The sequence below is a fragment of the Pieris brassicae genome, chromosome 9 (assembly GCF_905147105.1).
Source record: "Pieris brassicae chromosome 9, ilPieBrab1.1, whole genome shotgun sequence".
Classification (NCBI taxonomy): domain Eukaryota; kingdom Metazoa; phylum Arthropoda; class Insecta; order Lepidoptera; family Pieridae; genus Pieris; species Pieris brassicae.
Genome location: NC_059673.1, coordinates 8,610,068 through 8,630,868, shown reverse-complemented (window position 1 = coordinate 8,630,868; position 20,801 = coordinate 8,610,068). Strand labels below are relative to the sequence as shown.

The 20,801-nt window shown below is 33.3% G+C and overlaps 1 protein-coding gene across 10 annotated transcripts in view; it reads left to right on the top strand.

The window, feature by feature from the left end:
* The window catches only part of LOC123714043 (obscurin), a 116,637-nt gene that overhangs the window by 11,802 nt on the left and 84,034 nt on the right, over positions 1–20,801 (top strand). For 4 of the 10 annotated variants that reach the window (XM_045668086.1, XM_045668084.1, XM_045668088.1 and 1 more), the window contains exons 1-3: positions 9,193–13,914; positions 14,060–14,175; positions 20,114–20,245. In XM_045668086.1, coding sequence (XP_045524042.1) covers positions 9,340–13,914; positions 14,060–14,175; positions 20,114–20,245 — 4,823 coding nt within the window. In that variant the 5' untranslated portion in view covers positions 9,193–9,339. Of the gene's footprint in view, positions 1–9,189; positions 13,915–14,059; positions 14,176–20,113; positions 20,246–20,801 lie in introns of those variants that run through there. The other 6 variants (XM_045668091.1, XM_045668093.1, XM_045668094.1 and 3 more) reach the window with 5 other exon arrangements.

Below are 20,801 nucleotides of genomic sequence, written 5' to 3'. Positions count from 1 at the left end.
TTTCTCAGCTTGTAACGATTATTTTTATCGCCTGCTATTCGCGTCTACCGATGTTTAATCTAATAAATACAAAAAATAATGTAATAGGATCTTATATCTTATCTTCCATAGTTTTAAGATTTATGAATCATTTGAAAATATTTACGCAGAGCTAATTTGCAAAAGGGACATTGAATATTTTATGTTAAGTATATGATGTATATTTATTGTAAATGTTAAGCGTATGCCTAAATACTATTACTTTTTAATTTTATTTTGGTAGTATCTATCTCTAGTTTCTTGGACTTAACACAACTGTCGCATATTATATCTTTTCAGATAGTTTGTATAGTTAGGATAAATCTATATAAAAAAATCTCAAAATATATGCCTGAGTAATTGTTTTTAAATTTATTTATTCCTTGAACTCTGATAAAGGTTTTTCTGGAGAGAAAACAATTAAAAATTTCACGGGAAGACGTAAAAATGTAGTTGAATATGTAGTACTTAGATTTTTATTCCAGAAATGCGAACAGTCTCTTTGCGGTAGCATAGAAAAATGTTCCTTATGGGTATGAGGTTTCAAAGTACAACTACAAAAATCATATTAATGGGAAACGACATAAGCCAGTAAAACATATATTGTAGTCACAGAAAGCTGTAATATAAATAAATAATATAGAAAATCTATACATATATTTTATTTTAGTTTTTCAAGCGCGATGTTATCTTTCACTGTACGAGATACTGTAGTTTTTTAACCATAAAGATCCATTGGTATCTGCGATTCAAACGACATCCAAAGCCTTAGTGGTTACTAATATCAACGTCTGCATGAAATATACACTTAGAAAATGTTAGAACGCCCCGGGTTCATTGTGTATATTATGTATACACTACTTTATTACATTATATTTATTTTTTCTCGACATTATCGTATTGGCATAGTCTGTAAGGCTAATTAATGTATATCTAAAAAAAATAGCCTTATATCACGTTAGAATTTAACTGTTTTACTGTTTCCACAATGTTGCTGAATGTACGTTCGTCTCAACGGCAAACCAGGAAACCAACCTATAATATAATTTTCATAAGTGCATCCAGCTGTCTGAAAACACTTTCAGCTCAGTATAAACACGAATCACTTGACACCTTTTGACAGTTGCATTATATGTTCAAATAAACTTCAGAAACGGGGCAATAACATGAACATTATTTTGTTTTGATCCTACATTGTAGCGTTTAGGATCATCTGAGTGATATTTCGGTTCAAATAAAGTGCCATTTCTGTTCCTGGGAAAGTGTAAATTAAGAGGGTTTCATTTTGGCGTCAAATATACTGGTTATATTATTATTACCTATTACATTTCAGCTTACCGGATAGCCAGTTTTATATTCAGTTTTAAGAATGTCGTCCACGCTATTATTGTAATATTAAATCCTATATCTAACGAAAATTATATTTGATTAAATAAACACCATTAAATGAAGAAAAAAAACACCACTTTAATTCATGAGCACTCGCCAGTTATTTATAATTTTTTATGTAAATAAAAAAGTTTTGCATTGTTAAAACCTTATACTTATTAGCAATACTATATAACATTGAGCAGGGTTGGCCTAGTGACTTCAGCGTGCGACTCTCATCCCAGAGGTCGTAGGTTCTATTCCCGGCTGTGCACCAATGGATTTTCTTTCTATGTGCGCATTCATTAGCTCGAGCAGTGAAGGAAAACATTGTGAGGAGGCTTGCCTTAGACCCAAAAAGTCGACGGCGTGCGTCAGGCACAGAAGGCTGATCATCTACTTGCCTATTCGATTAAACAATGATCATGAAACAGATACACAATCTGAGGCCCAGACCTAAAAAAGGTTGTAGTGCCATTGATTTATTTATTTACACTTCGTTATACTACTACTATATTAAAAAAAAATAACATAATAGAATCAAAAGGAGGGCAACGGGCGGCCTTATCGCTTACGAGTGATCTCTTCGAGGCAACCACTGTGTGTAAAGAAAAAATAAAAATGTATTAAAGTACATAAGATGGGCAAGTACTTCAATAATACATGTTATACTCGTGATTTATTTTATATAATATTCTATTGAATATGATTTTATTTTTATTATTCAAATAAACGGTTTAAAATTACTCTCATCACAAATAATACCAGCGCTACATTTAGCGAGTTTCCAAGAAACCTCTATTATTACAGTCTCGGGCCTTGAACTAGTTAACTAATAATATGTCCGCTGAAAATACAGTTATTTTGTAACTTATTGACCTTTAGACTGAGATTTGCGTCTGGATATGTTTGTTTATAATTAAAACGTATTTAAGACACCTCTCATACATATTACGCAATAAACACTACTTATACAGAGCTAGATATATTCGGTAGTGGGCTGATGAATTAAGTACCTATCTGATACCTAATCCACTGTTTTAACTTGCTATGTATACTCGAGATATAGCATTATTTATGATGTGGCGAACTTGAATAAATAAATAATATCCATTATATTGCCTTTAAATGCGGTAATGTTTTGAACTTATCAAATGTAAGTGAAAATGGTGATTTTCAAAAGGATTGGCAGACAAATTTTTGTGTCTATTTTAGTAATTTCTGTGCAGACTAGTTGTCTACGCCAAACCATAGTGAACCAGAAGATGATGACAAAGGTCAACTTTTAAGCCAGATTTTTTATATTAATTATCTCATTCGTTATAAACTAACAATACACTACTACTATATAACAATAGATAGTAAACTCCAGTGGGGCCCACACAGAGAGACTCTTTCGAATAGGCTGAGCTCTGGAGCAAGAAAACCCGACAGTTTACTGACAAGGACTTGCACTTTCTGATGTGGAACTTATTCAGGAAGATCTCGATAGGCTAGGTGACTACTGCAAAATAAACAAATTATTCTTAAAATACAGTAAATGTCAGCATATCGTGTTTACAAGGAAAATACATAAAACAATCACGGCCAACTTCACCCTTGGAAACCATTCCCTCGAACGTGTGGGCTCTGTAAGGGATCTTGGGGTCCTTCTTGACTCCAAATTATCCCTAGATAAACACATAGGCTTGATTATTAATAAAGCCTACCGTATGTTGGGTTTCATAACGCGTGTCACCAAACCTTTCAAAGACAAAACCACATATATTCACCTCTATAAGACGCTTGTGCAGTCTCAGTTGGAATACGCTAGTCCAATCTGGAATCCCTACTACGCTATATATGTCACACAACTGGAGGCTGTACAAAAGAAATTTTTACGTACTTTAAATTGTCGCATGAACGGTGGTAGGGCTTTTAAAAAAATATAATTTACTTTCTTTGAGTACTAGGCGCAGTTGGATAGATTGTGTCATTATAAGAAAAATATGCGTACATGAATTAACTTGTTCAAATCTTCTCGAACTCATAAGATTCTATATTCCTGCCAGATCTCTACGCTCGTACAGAACCTTTAACCTTCCGACTCCCAGAACCAACATTGGGTTCCGTGAGCCTCTTCACAGGATGTGTTCTACTTTTGATTCTACTACTAATATCGATCTTTTTTCGCACTCCTCTACTGCTTCATTTAAGAATAGGTTGAAACAACTATTCGAGTAGTAAACCTTGTATCTTTCTTCTTATTTTGGCTTCTAGTATGTGTTTTGTTGTCGTTCTACCGATCTATAAACTTTGTATTGTCTACTTAAATATTTTGTTCTCTGTCATGTCACGTTTTGTTTTGCTTTATATCCTTTTTTTATCAGTGAAACTTTTTGTGGATTTATCCAATGCTTTAATTCTTATGTTTATATTTCTTTTCTGACTTCTACTTTTAGAGATGTATCTGTTTGTTTCCCAAATGAATAAATAAATAAATAAAGGACACGGATAAAATTGTGTATCATAGCTACTTTCACAGCGTTATGTCGTACGGTATTCTACCGTTGGGCTGCTGCTGCAGAGGTTTAATCCATGGTTGTCGTGCAGAAGCGGGCTGTTCGGGGTATTTGTTGTGTTTCTCCGAGGGAGTCGGTACGGCATAGGTTTAAGGAGTTAAATATTATGACACTATCTGGTCAATATATCCTTGAAGCCTTGTGTGTACAAAAGAATATAAACGATTTTAAAACAAATGGTGACTTTCACCAGTATAATACGCGAAATAGAACTTTTTACAACAAACTCCCAAGGGAAATAAGACAATTATCACAAAATAAATTCGTATTAAATCAAGAAAGCTTTTTTATAAATTTAACGAATACTTAAATGATCCTAATCCTTGGGATTGATGTGCTCCAGTTGAAACAATTTGTATGACTCCAACTTAGCGATTAAAAATAATGGCGGAAAGTTTCTTGCCAGTTATTCTTACCGCCCTTGACTTGCGAACTGATAGTAAATGTAATTTTACAATTAACTTATTTTTGACGTTTATAAGTGTACTTGTTTACCTATATGAATAAAGATATTTTGAGTTTAAGTTTGAAAATGAAGGAAGAATTTTCTCGTAGCTAAAATGTAAAAAAAAAATTCTCTAAGATGTTTTTAAATTGATAATTCTCACACATCTTAGTAATGTATTACATGAAATATTTTTATGTGTCACGCCTGAGTAACGTCGCGGTTTAATATATGCGCTCGCATTTCTCTTAATTTCACTGTAAATGTACTAAATCGTTGCAAAACGTTTTGAGGTCGCCAATTCCAATCCATTCGTTATCTGTTGACTAATGTTGTAAAAATTATTTTCTCAAGAACAGTAAATTCGTTTTTGTAATTCAACGTTACTTGTCCGTTTGTCGATTACGTACATACTATCAGTTTCACACTATCATACAGCACAGCCAAATTAGGTATTAATTAATTTTATAGTTTTATTCTCGTAAATTTTCGAACTATATTTTGTGTTCTATTTTTGGCTTTATCTGTAGTATATTTTTGTTACATATGTAAAATTATATAATTTATGTTAGCTGTACGTATAGGATTACAAAATAATGTTATCTTGCTTGCAATTGAAGATAGCATGATCCTATTAAAATACACGATTATTTTACGAGGTTCAGTAAAATCTAGACAGAACCTAGTGAACCCAGATAAATTATGTATGACGCAAATGTATTTATACCAAATCGTTAAATTGCATACACAAATTAAGTTCTGCTGGGTTTGTTGTATGGATATGCTCAGATATTAATAATAATTATTTATTTATTTTCTCCCATGTAACATTAACAACAATAAATAAAATTACAGTTGAGGAGGTATTGGGGGGCTGGTTTCCAAACTAGGTGTGTGTAATAAACCTGTGACATGGATAACCAGGCTTCCATTCACAGCAAAGTCATATTGAGTGGTAACAAAAAGTACATACATACAGATACCTATATGTTAAATGAAACACTTTATTTGAAGCCGGGTAACAACTGACATTAATTGTTAAAATATGAGCTTTAACTAAGATAAAATTAGGGGCTGCGGGGTTGCAACGCTGGATTAATAAAACTTAACTAATTGAAGAGTTCCTAAATCTTACATTACAATTTATGAGTGTGGTTCAAAGTAAAGGGCTCTTATTCGCAGAGTGCGATGATATCTAACTAATGGTAAGGTAACTTAACTAATGTTAGGTTATACAACTCACGTCACATCTGACGAAGATTGTGAAATTTTATAACGACGATTTTATTCAAAATATTACTAACACCAGGTTCGTTTTTTCTTAATACATATATTACTAATATACTATTATATATTCTAAACGAACAAGTAGTACATAAAATTATAGGTTCATATTTGAAATTTGACTGTCCAAACTGCACCTACGTCCGGCGCCCACAGTTTTTGATTTATGAGAAAACTAAATTCTTGTACTAGATTTTTCTCTTTATTTGTACTGCATAGTAGTTTTCTTGTCCATACAAATGGAAACTCATTTTTTATTGTAGAATCAAGCTTAAATACAACTTAATTCCAGCAATTACAAAACAATTGTCACAAAAAACGAACTGTAGTCTTAATAACTATGTTTCGTGCGGAAGTTAGTTGGAAACGTTTTTAAAAAGCGTTATTAAGACACATTTTTTTAAATAAACATATTTGATATGATTATTCCGAAAGTACTGTGCTTTGATTTTATTTTAAATTATTAAACACATACTGCCTGAGTCCTGAGCCATAATTTTACGAATAGACTTTCTAAATACTTATTTCTGAGTCACATTCCACAGAACACGTCATATGAAATAAAAATAATGATATTTATCAAAAACTAAATTAAGAGATCTAAATTAAAGCTAAATTAAAATTATAAGATCGATGAGTACTATTCTACTCGGTTTATACTCAAAGCTTTTATAATAAAACGGCGAAAGTTTAAAGCGTTCTCCACTAACATAGTATTGGCAAGCATCATACCATTTTCTTTCATCTCGTTATATTTTGAGTCGTCTAAATGTTTTTTCCCGCCAAAATCTAATAGACATCTGTCATTTTGTGGTATTTTTAAGAAAAACAAAGTGGACAGGAATATATCGGCTTACTTTGTTTTTATTCTATTTAGCTACTACTACTATTTTGACTTAACAGATCTGCTTTTGAAAATATTATTAAAATATTACTTAAAAATGTATTGAAGAAGTCATAAAAAAAACTCGGGCGAAGCTGCTGGAGGCTAGTAAACAACTGAAATAGACTCTTGGTCTTTGGCCCTATATTCTGTATCTATTTTCTTAATTATATTTGCGACTGCTATACGATAGTTGTAAACCAACACAATTGCTATTCAATCCATTAGATTAAGGCATTTGATTTCCGTAGCTATTAAAAAAGGGGCCTTCTATATTTAAAACGCATTGTACATTGAAGTTATTTTATTCTGTTTTACATTGTTTTATCAGCAAGATAAATTGTAATTTTTACATAATTTTGCTATATTTAGTTCCAATATAAATTTGATACGTTACAAACAAACATTATACTTTCGACTAATAGGTAAAACTAATTTATATATTTGAATGTTGCCAGAATATCAACTTTGTCAATACATTACACATTTTACGACAGTCATAATATGAATCATCGGAAAAAGCCAAGACAATTTAGTTTCGCGCTAACAAAGTTTTATGATTTTTCTAAAGAATAAAACCGTGGGAAATATAAAATTGATTCTGTGAAAATCAAATTAGCTTTAAGGAAAATGTTACTTTTGCTCACTCATTGTTCCGCGTTGTCTTAAGAATAATGGATCCTTACAAAAAGACAAGTTATTTTGGCTCCATCACATTTCTCGTAATTTTCAGAAATGTGCAAATAATGGTACAAATAAACAAAGTTACATATAACAATCCACTTAAGTTGCATTTACTATCAATCGTTCCTATATACCAATTTAAAGATATTAAATAATTATTTTTAATTAATACAATTTGCAATTAAGGTGTTTATTGCAAATCTACGCAATATTTGACTGTACCTATGTATCCAGCATGTTTAGTGTTGCCGAAATTAGTATTAGTCTCGTCTACATCTTAGGGTGATCTAAGAAAATGAAAAGCAATATTTCACGTACAGTTTATGAGATGTCGACATAAAAGCAGCAGTAATCATTTAATTCCCTGAAATTGCTTTGATTTAAAATAGTATCATTGTCTTTGCGCAATCAGTCTTTGATGGGTAACGAAATTTATCGCGAAACTGAAAATAACAGCTCTACTTCTATTAAAATATACTTCCATTTGTTTATATTTGATCGTGTTTGATATGGTCTATTTTTGTATTATTTCTCGTTTGCCGAATGTTGGGCAAACGAACAGATTTTCTCTTTCTGATCATTAACGTTATTAATTTTCAGATAGGTCGTGGCCATTTAGCATTCATTTAAAATATAGTACAGTATTCTTAACACAGAGTCTCGTTACTTGAATTAATTTATTTATTGGAAATTACTTGTCAATTTCCGAAGTAATATTAGATAATATGCAGACAAAGAACGTGTGGTTATACAAACTAATATAACTCTTATTGTATACGCGTCTTTTCATTTATTAACAACAAATTACTTTGTTTTTTCATAATATTAATACTATTTACCTATAGACAACAGTGATGTCAATTTAGCAAAAAAATCATGTAACTCTGCTGCCACCTTCAAATTTTCCTATGGCTGCGATTACGCTGTAAAGTTTGAATCGGTTTTTTCCTGTTAATGACGTGTTCGTATTACATTAGGTAATTTTTTTTATATTAACTTTTATTTATGTCATTGAAGATATTTAAAAATAGGTATAAACATTTTGTGTTGTATCGTAATATCCAAGGGTATGTCCTAGGAGGACCACCGTCAATTTCAAGCTTTTTAAACTAGGTGACTTCTCACGGATAATATAATTTGCCGGGGTCGTCAACCGACTATGACGGAAGCTGAACGTCAGTTTGTTTGACAAACGACAACCTTGCATTTAAAACCTTCAGCGTGCTTATTTTTGCCAACTATATTTGCGTGCAAAGATTTCTAGAAATTAGTTAGAATTATTATTGTATTACAATGTTATATTTCGTGATAACTATATTTCTAGGCACCTTTAGTGATTGTAAGTTGGATGTTAACACCTTCAGAAGTTTTGCTAGTAGTATAACTAATGATTACTTTTTACAAATAGGTATATTTAAATTAATTTATTAGGTTTAATTATTTTATATTAATAACATTATGTTAATTAAAACAAGATTTACACTAAGAACATTACAAGTTTAAGGAAGAATATAAATTTTGTCTGTATTTGAATTTTTCTGCATCCTTTGTGTTATGGATGTAAATTATCACGCTCGTAACTTTTAATTTATGTTACCTCTTACTCAAAGACAAAAGGTATTTATGGATTTTTTATATGCTCTGAAAATTGGCTTGAGAAAAGCTTATGTATTTTTCTTTATTTATTGTCGTGATGCTTACGCATCATATTTAAAAAAAATGCCAGAATAACTTAATATAAAAATATGTAAGCAATTGATGTTAATATTTATAACTTCAAATATTTTATGCAACTATATTTTTCGTAAATACACTCCACACATACAATCCATATGTTTAAAAATAGCGTTTAACCGGAACAAAAATATACGGCACACCGTCTGCCTCCGCAAAGGTGAGATTTGAATGCGCTCGCGCTACGTAAAGCTTTGAAGAACCTGAACGCTCGCCAGTCGCTATTTAGCAGTCAACCAAAACATACGTTTATCCGCGTACGCGAAAATACTTCGCAAACTTTTTGATTCGGTGCGCATAGCCGATCGCTATAGTGTTTGTAAACAATAAAAAAATATAGTATGAGGACTTAAAAAATAAAAATGTCGTTTTGTCGGATTACCGGTAGAAGTAGAGGGTTGCCTAAGCCTAATTATTTTCCATTGCTGGCTCCTATATCCCCAGCGGATGCGAAACGTTGTTGTAGAATTACAGGGAAGTCGTATGGGCTGCCATCTCACCATTACATTCCAGTCCTTTTAGCTTCAAGAAGCGGAAAAACAAAGTGCAAAATAACAAATGTATCAGGAGAGCTTGGTCCACATCACTATTCACCTGAAATTAACTATGGAAACAGAAAGCATAATCTTTTGCCTGGATACAGATATATATTCCCTGTTTTGGATGGTTCTACAGAAGCCCAGAAAGCCCTTATTGAAATGCTTTCGATGAAACAAATAACGGAAGATAAAAAATATGTTTATACAGTTGATGAAAGAAGGTGTAGCTTAGTTTTTTGCGCTCGAATGGAAGCAGCAGTGCGTGATGGTGATGTCAGGGATGTTATGCTTGCTAAAGATTCGGATACAGTGTTAATCAAAACAAAACAAGGAAGAAATGTTTCGATGGATTTCAAAGAATTTGCTGAAGATGTGGAGATGTTCGAAGGTGAAGGGCCAAATGCTGAAGTATTAAAACAGAGGCAAAAGGAAGAAATAGAAGAAAGGAAGAAAAAGAGAAAACGTGCTGCTGCTTTGTCTTCAATGAAAAAAATATTTGAAAATAAAGAAAAATTAGCTGAAGTTCAAGAAATAGAAGAAGATAAACTAAAACAAGATCGGATGGCAAAGAAAGCTAAATTGGAAGTGCGCCAAGAAAAACATGATCTTAAAAGAGTTTCATACAACAACTTTGACTTGGAACATATGCGTTCAAAATCTAGTATGCTTATGTGCAATGGTGATTGGAGAGATCAAATGCACCCACTCGTTGAATCGTTTGATTGGGATTTATTAGGCAAACATATTAATGAAGATAGTTACTGTCCTAAAGTTAATATGTTGCCAACACCTTTACAAATTACACCATATCATTGTGAAGCAGAAATATATCAAGTTGATAATAATATTTCTGAAAATTCGATTTCTCTTGAAAACGTTCCTTGCATAAATCCTTTAAAACCAATAAAAAGTAGGCCTTCAGAAGAAATTATAAATGCTATTAGAGAAATAGCCCACGACCGATTGACTGAAACTTTAAATGTTACAGAAAAAATGCTACTTGCAAATAAAATGGATATGATACCGAACCTCGACGATTTGCCTGAAATTGTAAAGCATATTAAAAAAGGTAAAAGAGAAAAAGTAGCGAAAGTACCAGGATTGACCCTTGATATCAAAAAAGCAAAAAAGTTTGTACCAGGTCAACATGTTAACACACCTCAAGGACCTGTGTTTATAGCAGGACAAACAGTAGAAACTTCTGCTGGACCTGTTTTCGTACCAGGGCTGAGTGTCAATACGCCTCTAGGCGTTAACCTCATACCTGGGCATATTATACAAAATGAAAATAACAATGAATCTGTTTTTCTCGCCGGACAAATTATACCGACACCGAAAGGCGATAAGTTTGTTTCTGGTCAAGTGATAAAGAATAAGGATAACAGCTACCGTTATACAGAAGGGCAAACGGTCCTGTCGGAAGAAGGCTTTAAATTTGTGCCTGGTAAAATTATACATACATGCTCTGAAGATGTATTTGTACCGGGACAAACACTTTCAACGCCCGATGGTATACAATTCATTCCTGGACAGACTTCTACTGAAAATGGTGATATTGTGTTTACGCCTGGACTGAATGCAAAAATTGACAATGAGTGGCAATTTGTACCTGGTCAAGTGGTACATAAAGATAGTGAATCGCACTTTATACCTGGTGCAACCTTAGCTACTCCAAATGGTCTTAAATTTATACCGGGTCAAACTGTCTCTATAAATGGAGAGCCTTGCTTTGTGCCAGGAATAACAAGAAAAGATGAATTGGGATTAAAGTTTATTCCTGGAACCAATGTTGACACTCCTGATGGACCCAAATTTCTTGAAGGCCAAATTATACAAACTAATTTCGGAGAAAAGTTTGTACCTGGTAAAACCATAACACTAGGAAATGGGAATGTAGAATTTTCTATGGCTAAGTCAATTGAGGATGTACAATTTTCTGATAGCATGCCCATAGGCTTACCTATAAATATTAAAACTTGTTCTGTATCCGAAGAATCCCTATACGTATTTGGTCATATGGTGCAAACATCAAAAGGGATTGAATTCTATCCAGGGTCAAGAGTACCTAAAAATGAAGGAAAAGTAGTACCAGGACGCTTGGTTAAAAATGATGTTGGTGAATCTCGATTTGTACCTGGAACAATGGTCGAGGGAATATTTGTACCTGGTCAAATTGTATTTACTGAGAATGGAGAGCAATTTGTACCCGGCCAAGTAGTTGATACCAGCGATGGACCAAAATTTGTCCCTGGCCAAGTAGTCAACACAAAAAGTGGTCCAAAATTTGTTCCAGGTCAGGCTATTCATACAATAGATGGACCTCGATTTGTCCCGGGTCAGATTATAGAAACTAAAGCTGGACCCACCTTCATACCAGGTCAAGTAATATCAACAGATGAGGGCTCACGATTTGTGCCTGGTCAAGTAGTTGATACAGAAGAAGGTCCACGTTTTGTTCCTGGACGAGTTATAGAAAACGATGATAATGGTGTTACATTTGTTCCTGGTCAAATTGTGCAAACACCCGAAGGTCTGAAGTTTGTTGCTCCTGACTTGATCGAAGGTGATGAGGGTTTAGAATTTTCGGTACAAAGCTTTTTGGTAACCCCCGAGGAACTAAAGCTCCTAAAAGTTAAAACAAACCCTAACGATACTACGTCAACAAAAGGAGAGCTAACAATAGACACTAATATGTTAAAACAATTATCTGAAGCTGGTATGTCCATTGGAAGACAAGTGCCTGCAGAGTTACCAGCGATTAATGTTATTTTAAATGAAACTAAAAACGCGGAGGCTTTGAAAGAATTTGCATTAGATTTTGGTCTTAAGGATACTGTAGCAAATCAATTGATGGACGTTATAAAATCCATAATTGAAATGAGTGTACATCTAAAAACTGAAATCGGGCAAAATACTGATAATAATAGTATTATAAAACCAGACAAATCTCATAAAAGCAGAAACATTGAAAATTCAAAAGAAAACGAAAGTACGTCTGAAGATAAAGCACATGAAGAAAACATTAAGAATTCGATTGCCGCTGCCGTTTTAGCTGCTTTAGTTACAGCAGAACAATTTCAGGAGATTAATAATAACAATGGAAAAGAAAAATATCAACAAATTTTAAAATCGATTGATACTATTCTAGGGAAAACGATCGATGAAGATTTCGTTACTGCTATGTATAACATTCTTCAAAAAGACGACGAAATACAAATACTGTGTGATGAGATATTGGAAAACACAACTAAACCCAAATTAGAATTAATAAGAATAGCTGTGAATCGTTCGTCTGAAAATCATTCCTTTACAGAAAAAGACATTGTGGATAAGTTCAGTGACTTCTTAAAAAGTGAAAATGAAGTACTAGGTCCGGCATTTAAAAACATTACTAAAACGGATACAAATCTTCTTCATCACGTGCTAGGGCACATTTCAGAAATGATTTCATTTGTGAAATCAGATCAGGATGCTGCAGAATCTTTGCAAAAAGCTATTGTATCCGCTGTCCAAGAAACCAGTAGCCAGACTATTATAAATATGCTACAAGACACGGACCCAGAACAAAAGGAGTTGAAAGAATTAATAATGCAATCGATAGGCCTCGCTCGGATTCTGGGAATGAGTGACGTTGCAAAACACTTACTATGTGTATTAAAAGATGACACGAGCATGTCTCAAATCGCAAATGATGATATAAGTATGAACATATTAAAAAGACTGACTGTAATGAGAAAGCTTGCCGAGCAAACTCCAGATTTGCACGATGCGCTCGTCCTGCTTGGTAAAAGCCCTGAATCAGCTCGCTCAGATCCCAAACTAAGGGAATTAGTTCGAGAAAGTGCTGCCCTCATGATCATACCAGAGGAAGCTCCTTTATTGACTTCTGCTGACGTGCCTTTGAGTTTGCTTCAACCTGAAAATAGTCTCGCTATGGAAGACTTCCTATTTAAGCGAAAGAAGTGCTCCGGTGCTTTATTGATTATGAAAAGAGGATTACAGGCCGTTGTACCGCGAGAAGCAAGTAGAGCGGTGCTTACTGGTGAAATAGCTTACACAGTGCTCGATGAAAATGGAATTAAATACTTTGAGCCTCTCCATGTATTTTCTGCTCTGAACTTAAGTCAACCAATTGCTCACCGCTTTAGTATGTACAGTTGCCCAATAGCAGACGAAAAAGATGACGACTTACAAAACTACAATGGATACTGCAATATAAGCAACAGTCAAATAACAACAAGATTGGGTGGATTGGGACGTAGATATAGTAATGCTAATCCGGACAGAGAATCAACTAGAAATAGAATTCATAGTTACGACTACACGCCGAGTTACACACGATATCAGTCTCGATCTTCGACAAGATCGCGATCTACATGTAGCAAAAGTCCACCGAAGGTAACTTTTCCCAACTAACCGTTCAAAAAATAGTAAAATAACTAGCTTCATTAGATGATTCTTCTGCCCGTGCCTTTGCTCGATTACAAATTACGTTAGTTACGTAGAGCAATGTGATCTAAAAACTGCGTGTTTATTGTTACAGGTAGACGACGTTGTTGTAGCAACGAGCGATTATACTGCTGTGGCAGATGACGAGGTGTCGGTCAAGGCTGGGGATATTGTCGAGGTTCTGGATACGAAAGCAGCCCTTGGTTCCAAGTGAGTATATCTTCATATAGTGTTCTTGAATCTGTTATTTCTGTCCTTGGTCGTTAGTTGTAATTTAAGGTTTATTTTAACACAACACCCATCGCTATCAATTTGTCAGAATTTTTGTTCATTTCATAATACAAATCCCAACTAATTATCCCGTAAGAGATACACCTATAGCTTGATATAGGTAAAGAACAATGTTTCTAGAACAAAGAAGAACAATATTAGTGCTGTGGTGTACAATCCTTCATAGCTCTGATCATTGTTAAATACTAGATTAGGCGTACCTTTTTATTGCTTTTCACAACATGCCCTCATTTGTGATCATAAATATGTATCTAACACAGCTGATATGTTGAGCAATATCTCGGGTTAATCGAGAAAACGAAAATAAAACTCATATTAAGTTGTACCATGCTCATTGCACAGTTAACCTATTTACTTTCGATACTAAAAACAAACAAATTCATGTACTTTTAAAGTTTTAATTTGTATACATAATCGGAAATATCTGTAAATATACCTTTTAATCGGTTGAGAGAGGAGCTCAACATCAAATATTTGAAACAACACGTAGACGAACTGTTTAACCCACACTAATAATAAATGCAGTATTTTTCGAGCTTTTTATCCAAACCAATATAAATCTATAAGTTGCCTGATTCAACGTCTTCTGTATATATTAATACTTTCGAAACTAGGGTGATCGTTAAACGCCGGGAATGCGTTTTATTATCGTTCAGATGCACTGGACAACGATACCGCATATATTTAGAAAGGTCGTTGTACTTCCCCGTCTTTTCTAGCGATCTATGTATCCAAAACTGTATATAACAGAGCGTTCAAATGCTGGGTACGAAAATATTATTAAGTAGATATGCAAAAGCTCCTTTTATAATATTTAAGGCAAGATACTTGCCTATAATATAAAAACACAAATTATAATCAAGAAAATTCATGAGAAATCTGTCTACGCAATTAAAAAAAAACTGTATTCCTTTCCAAGATAACATTTAATATCAATTCTATTCCATTGAATCGAATCGTCACAATTATTACACTCACAATCATTAATAAGTCACTTATAATCAACATGCCCATAAAGAAATTCCCCACCTAGTAAGGGAAAAGGAAACTAACGACTAGTAAAATACCGTGTGACCCGTGTTTCGTATCGGCTTCAGTACGAAAGCTTTAAATTTATAATGTATTAAAAATACATAATTTAACTAACATAACCTAATACATTATTAGTAATGAGCCTATTATTTATGCAGGTACAGGGGACGTGTATATAGATACGACAATCATTTCTTCCAGTCACGAGGTCCCTCTTTAGACTATGTTTTTAGTGTCCCCATATATAAGATGTACTATTATTAAGTTAAGCTTTTGAAATCAAAGTTGTAAACCACATGCGAATAGTTATTGTATATGAAAACAAAAAATGGTACTTTGAAACGAGACGATATTTTCAAATTTCATTCACAATCTAGAGTGAATAGAATACGTGTAAATTAAAAAAAAGGTATTACTTATTTCAAGAACGTACTGCTGTACGTTTTTGTTAATTAATTTCTAATCTATACAATAAAATCTTTAATATTTCCCTAAGCCTATGACTTATTATAACTTGCTTAATGCGTTCGTTGTGATCAGTATATGTTGTGATAACTATTGTCAATAAATTATCGTCATTTGTCACTGTAACAGATTGCAAAGCGATGTATTTAATAAAGACAATAAAAACTATGGAGTTTCCTTTTAGTTCTTAAGTTAAGTTTGTCATACAGGAGTATTTTTGTAATAGAAATATATAATGCATATTGGAAAATTATTAAAGGAGTTCAACAAGCTGTATACTTAGATTTTAATACATCTCTCTAGCCAGGAATCGGTGAGCTGATATGGTAAAGTAATATATTTTTTATTAATTTGATGGTGTTATTATATTAGGGTGACAATTTTTGGAAATATTGGCAAAAAAATGCGTTTTCCGCACCTTGCGTTTAAATTTAAAACAAACTAATTTTCAATAAACAACAAATATCACAATTCAAATGTTATGTAGATGTCTTAACAAAAGCTTTATATATTATTTTGAATTTTATTAAGATATATTTTATCAAATGGCAGAGTAGATGCCATTTCATCTGAAATGTCGAAAGGGGCTTGTGGATATTCTTAGGACGAGATTACTGTGAATCATTCGATAGAAATGCCAAGACGTTACCTACTGGTGTAGATTACATTTTAGTAGGAAATAGAGTTACAGAAACAGTTTATTACATAAAACACTTATATAAAAATAACCCTGCAACCGTTTTTACTGTCTTCACTGATTTGACTACTCACCGTGGCAACAGAGTTTTGTTAAATTACGATTTAAACATTAGGATACAAATAACAATATTACCTATTTAATTTAATCTTATCTTCATTCTACAAATATTGTTTTATATACAATTTATTTTACAATTTAATATACATATATATAGTAGCCATTACTTGTGTGACGATTGGAGTCGGAATTACACAAAAGTTTACCACAATTAAATGGGTTAGCTTCATAGGTCATAGATTAGTGACACATTTTTATATTATAATCTCATGTACTATCTGTATACTCTTGCTGCCTTATAAAAAAGTGGGACACAAACAACAACCTTGGTTTAGTATTTTCCATCCAAAAGATACAATAATATTTTTAATAAATCCGTTTGTTGTTTAACCGATATAAGCATCTTATCTGGCTTATCGGTTTTGACGTCTGGAATACGGCCAATAAGTTCTAAGAAAGTCCACTTGTAAAGATGAATCGAGTCACTTAGCTGTACAGATAATAATTTCCTTGAAACAGCTAGTACGTACTCAGTAAATGTAGCTATTTAGATAAGATTAAGATAGATTTAAAATAAAGTCTACTAAACTTAAGTCAAGTCAAGTGAAAAATCATTTAATCATATAGGTAACACAATGTACACTTATGAAAGTCAATAAAAAAGAAATATACATTAAATGCTCCTAATTTTACATTGACTGCCAGTTGTCAAATGAAGGGTGCCTTAATCGCCAAGTTTTTGGTATTACACAACGTTTGTAAGGAGCTGCAACCATCACACCATGTTCCACATGACATCAGCAGGAGGCATGGTGAAATAGGTTACATACATTCTCGTGGGAACAACACGCAAATACATAGTACAAATAACTAATCACCGCATACACGAATTTCAGTACGACCAGTCACCACAAGTAGCACCCGTTCACGAGTATCACGCATGGCCAGCCATCGGCCCCCTCGCCGTATTTTAGGGAGAGAGCGATATTTATTTTATTATTAAGCGAAGAGACACTACCGTAATAGTCAAGCTTATTAGTATAACGAATTTCCTATATGTAATATATTATTATATACATTAAGTAGTACTTGCCAAATTATCATTAGTCATTTCTACGTATCGTTATTTCTATAGAAATAACTATGACCCTTTAATAGTTGTATTTTAGCTAGGTCGCCTTGATTAGTATCCTGTCTGAATGCATGGTCAGTAGAGAGTTAATCTGTGATTTCAAAGTATAAATGCCAATATTAGTGCATTTATACTTTGACTTCCAAACAAAATTTTTATTCTTGCTCTTTGACAAAAATCGTAGATAATTAAACTTATACTACACATTTTAATTATCTCATATTCTGATCTCGCAAGTATCGCGGCGTTGCAGTCCAAGAGAAAAATATATAAAAAAGCACTCTTAGTTGTCCTATAATAACAACGTCACAAAATTTAAGACCACTTTAATAAGATAATTTCGAACTATATTAAACCTTGTTAATTTAAAATTGGAATGAATTCAGCATGTTAAATTGAATTTCGACAACTGTAAAAACATGTTTTACACGTATTTTAATAAAATCGACACAATGACACGAGGTAATTGCGAGAATGGTGCCGTCGTTTACGTCACACAGTTTCTGGGGCAGCCTGAAATAGAATTACCATGCTACTGGTCTAACTTGAATGGCGTTTACATGGATGATTTATTGCGGACATTTCTGCGGGTTTTAAAATGATAAATATGATTTCTTCCGCTGGGTCGATTCACGCCCTTCGACATCCGGAACAAGTTATTAGTCATCGAAGACTTGATTTGGTACTTTATGTAAAACAAAATTGCAAAAATGAATCTATGATCTATGGATGAATGAAGAAATGCGCAAATATAGTTCTTTAACTAAATTGTTATTTCATTTCTTTCTGTTAAACCGTAAACAGTTGGATTATGATTTCGTTTTTATAAGGGGTTATGTATGTTATAAATAATTACAAAATAATACACCACTTTTAGTTATGCCAAAAAGCAAGCCACTGAGTTTTTGTTGTGGTATATATAACATTTCACAATCACACACAAATGCATACATAGTCCACAAGTCACACAATACACGTATAAGTCTTAGAAGACCCCAGGTCCTATTATATACATTTTTATTACTATACGCTAAAAATGAAACAATTTTGAATTGATAGGCTCTCATGATACTCTTGCAGCCTCTTGTGGCATGTTGGTATAAGTGTTCATATTAAAAAAGAAAATGCCTCTTAATATCGATTTTAATGCTTATATACATATAATATAACTGAACCCGACAAAACGCGTAGGTCATACGATATTCCAATGTTTGTATAGTATAGATATTAATTTCTGAAAGTCACGTTAGTGCTAGGCCGTGACATTGTAATGTTCTTGGCGTGACAGCATGAGTGATTGATGGGAACACGATACAGTCATCCCAGCCCATTCTTTATCATACAGGAAGAAATATTGGATGATTGGAGCCAAACTGCAAATAGCTTCAAAAGTATTGTAATTTAATATGTGTGAAATTTTCACGAACGGCTTTATTTCCAATACTTCTAAATATGTTAATTTTTTTATTATAATAAAATTTAATTTTGTTGATATAATAAATACCAAATGAATCAGTATTGTGACCTAATAAACAAAACAAATGTTCCGTCTATACAACAAAAGTTATCAAAATCAGAAGTATCACTATCAGCAAAAAATACAGGTTAAAGGCTTTAAAAGGCTTGCTTTTTATCGACCACTGTCCTTTTTACTATGTTTTACCAATTGTGTAAATGCTTACGAGTATTTTGCTTTGTAAGGGTAACACTATACAGTGGCGTAACTATACCATCTGGGGCCCGTGGCAATTTCTTTTGATTGGGCCCTATCAGTAAAAGTCGTCACGTTGTACTCAGTTTAAGTTGTACTTCGAGATTTTCAGCCTACTCAAATACACGTTGTATATGTCCCACTAATACCACAATAATAACTCCTGTCTTAGGCGAAAGGGAATAGTTTGTAGACCCCACGCTAGCCCAATGCGTATTGCATATCGTAATCCATAGATCATAATGTCTCAATTCATTCATCATCTATTCGCTAGCTTTTCGGTGAAGGAAAGGTGAGGAGCCTTTTTTAATAATGAGCTCGCGGCCTCTTGGGCAGGGGCCCTCTTGGGACGGGGGCCTGTGGCATTTTGCCAGCCACAATAGGGTGGCAGGCATTGTTACGCCGCTGACTATATTTAATACCATACATAAGTACGAAATATCAAAAGCATGAATGTGCTTTTCTTGCGTACTTGATATACATTCACCACAATAGTACTTACCTAAAAGAAACTAGAACCATATCATTAGTATTCTTACAGAATTAGCAGTATATATCAATGAATTTCTAAGAATCTTCATTAGAATATATTCAATTAATAATTTATTTGAAGATACTCTATTTTACTAAACTAAGTATACGAAGACAATCTCTATTTTCCATGCCTGTACCTTCTCACAACTTATCTTACCATATCTTGATCTCATTTCAAAGCCACGATATTGCGTTGGTACCTTCTCACTCATTCCATTCACTCCAGGTCCCGGCTCGATAAAGAGCTGGATGTGGAGGTGGAACTTCTGGACTCTTCAGCAGCCAGGCACAAGATTGCAGTACGTCCGAAGAAAAATCACCCAAAAGTGAAAGCTGCCCCGAAACAGAACGGAGAAAGGTATTTCTTTTAACATAAACCATACCAATTCCCACTATGATTGTATTTTTAATATTTAGGTTTGACTTGCCACCAAGTGTGATAATCGTACGTCTAATGGCCAAGAGACCGAGCGTGTCTCTTGGATAAGAGGACATGCCACCGACATGCTTCTCTATTGACATGCGATTGTGTTAAAACGGTATTCTGTTAAAATTTATTTATAATACTTGTCAACGCTCGACACACTGTTACATGTACAACAATAAAATACAATTTAATACGATAAGCACTTACAAATATAACACACGATGTCAAATTTAAACAAATATTAAATTATATGTGATGATGCAACTATGATTATCCAGACCTAGGTTATCAGAATGCTCAATCTGGGTATCGCTGAGTTTCGGCCAAAATGCGATCTTCGACAAACGAAAAATATATATTGAAACGACATTTATGAAACGTCAAATTATTGGTATGCTATTGCATAACACCAATAATTTAATCCAAAAATAACGCATTAGTCCAATAGTAAAACGTAGAATACCAATTCTTTATCAGAAAAGTGGAA